The sequence below is a fragment of the Poecilia reticulata genome, linkage group LG2 (genome assembly GCF_000633615.1).
Source record: "Poecilia reticulata strain Guanapo linkage group LG2, Guppy_female_1.0+MT, whole genome shotgun sequence".
Classification (NCBI taxonomy): Eukaryota; Metazoa; Chordata; class Actinopteri; order Cyprinodontiformes; family Poeciliidae; genus Poecilia; species Poecilia reticulata.
The window spans coordinates 11,854,692-11,857,158 of record NC_024332.1 but is presented as its reverse complement, the minus strand read 5'-3'; the positions used below and the strand labels follow the sequence as shown (position 1 = coordinate 11,857,158).

Genomic DNA, 2,467 nt, shown 5'->3' with positions numbered 1-2,467 from the left:
CAGCATATTTAAAATAAAACGATTGACCAATATAAGAGAAATTTGCCCTGTCATGTCCTTTACCTCCATCGCCTTGGTGGAGTCGACATTCAGATAACTCCTCTCCAAAATGACCACAAGACAAGAGGGCGTACGTTGACTCTTTAATGAAGCCAGTTGGAGTAGGGTAAAACAACAGTGCTTTCAATAACCGACTGAATTGAAGCTGCAGCGCCACTGAGAGAAAACCATGCCCAGCACTCTCCTGCCCTKTCCCCTGCCTATGACATCATCAAAMGGCAGGCTCCCAAAAWKCAGCACCCAATTCCGCCACTAGATGGCAACAACTGAACGCCTCTGMAGTACAAACCTGCGAAATGTCAAACAAATTGACACAACAACACACTCCCCGTCTGAAACTACAAGTGTTTCACCATYAACAACATTCTCAAACATTACTCTGCAGAAGAAATAAGCAAAACTACTTCACTTGCAGGTCGTAAGAACAACTTTACGCCATCTGCTTTTGCCACTCTAACCTGAACCTTCCGAACAAGTCCATCTTTACTGGGGTACACCTCAGCAATGATGCCCATAGGCCAGACATTGCGTTTCACTGCATTGTCTCTCAGGAGTACAACATCTCCTGGTTTTAAGCTTCTGTGTACAGATGTCCACTTTTTGCGAGGTTGTAGAGTAGATAAATACTGCTTGCGCCATCTGTCCCAGAATGTGTCTGACAGACTTTGGACTCTGCGCCACTGTTGTCGGGACAAGTCTTTGTCGTCAAAGTCTCCTACAGGTGCCGGACAAAGACCCACTTTCTGCGTTAACAATGTTGCCGGTGTAAGAATGAATGGATCCATAGGGTCATTGGAGACAGGAATCAATGGTCTGTTGTTCACAATGGCGGTGACCTCTGCCATRAAGGTTACGAGCACCTCGTGMGTGAGTTTGGAAGACCCCATCTGAAGAAACATTGAGTCCAAAATGCGGCGTCCAATCATCCGTTCCCACACTCCACCCATATGGGAAGAGTGTGGGCTGTTGAAGGTCCAAGTACAGTCATGATCTGAAAGAAATCTCTTCACAGATTCCCCATCAATGTTTGATGGTATTCCTAGGACCTTTGAGGCTCCAATGAAATTAGTTCCTCTATCAGAGCTGATGTACTTCACTGGTCCACGAATTGCCAGGAACCTTCTCAATCCATTTATGAAACTGGAGGTRTCCAGAGATTCAATGACCTCGATATGGATGGCTCTAACACTTAAACAGGTGAATAGAATAGCCCATCTTTTGSTCTCCGCATAACCTCCTCTTGTACGTCGGGCAGTTACAGGCCAKGGGCCAAAAACATCTAGGCCAATATTCGAAAATGGCGGTTCAATGCTGAGCCTGTCGGCTGGGAGATCTGCCATTTTTTTGAACTTCACACCTTCCTCTGAGCCTTTTACATGTGATGCACTCAAAGATGAGCTTACTCACACACYGTTTGCAACCGAGGATCCAAAAACCTGCAGATGGTTTGGACAAAAAGGCTGGACCAGTGAACCATATTGTATTTCTTAAAAGTTCTACTGGGACAGGTCGTGTTGCAATGTCTGCAGGGTTGTGCTCCGTGTGCACATACTGCCATTGCTGTGGCAGTGTKCTGCGTCTGATTCTGTGGACTCGGTTGTGAACAAACACATGAAATCTCCTTTTCTCATTGTAAATGTAACCCAGAACAACTTTCCTGTCTGAATAGAAAGTGATCGTTGTGAAATGGATGTCAGTTTCAGACACAATGGTTTCCGACAAATTCACTGCCATAACTGCGGCACAAAGTTCCAGTCTGGGTATAGTATATCCAGGCCGTGGAGCAAGTCTYACCTTACTTGCTATCAAACCTGTATAGCATTTTCCATGTCCATCCACAGTCTTTAAATAAGCAGCTGCTGCCACTGCTCTCTCCGAGGCATCTGAGAACAYACATAGTTCTGTGCGCTTAGCAGCAGATGGTGGCACATGTGTGTACAATCTAGGAATCTTAAAATGCTCCAACTCTTTAAGAGTGTTTCTCCAGCTCTCCCACAACTTCTCCTTTTCTGGGGATAGGGGAGCATCCCAGTCTGGGGAATCTATGGTGAGTTCCCGAAGAAGTGCTTTACCCTGAATGGTGATAGGAGACACAAATCCAAGTGGGTCATACAGACTGTTTACAGTAGAGAGGATTCCACGCCGGGTGAACRCCTTTTTCTCATCTTGAACTTGATAAGTGAAACTGTCTGAATCCAAGTCCCACAGCAAACCCAAACTGCGCTGCACAGGTAGATTATCAGAATCAAGATCCAGGTCCTTCAGGTTTGTAGCATGATCCTCACAGGAAAAGGCTTCCATCACCTTTTTATTGTTAGAAGCCAGCGTATGTAGCCTGAGATTTGAACAAGCTAGCATTTTCTGCGTCCTTTTCAGAAGGCTGATGGCATCCTCTGGAGAAGGAAGA

General features: G+C 45.7%; 1 protein-coding gene across 1 annotated transcript; it reads right to left on the bottom strand.

Annotated features, from left to right (window-relative positions):
- Positions 1-430: 430 nt before the first annotated feature.
- On the bottom strand, positions 431-2,135 carry LOC108167170 (uncharacterized). The gene has a single exon (XM_017310314.1). The coding sequence runs from the start codon at positions 1,398-1,400 to the stop codon at positions 435-437; it is 966 nt and encodes a 321-aa protein (XP_017165803.1). The 5' UTR covers positions 1,401-2,135; the 3' UTR covers positions 431-434.
- Positions 2,136-2,467: the final 332 nt, after the last annotated feature.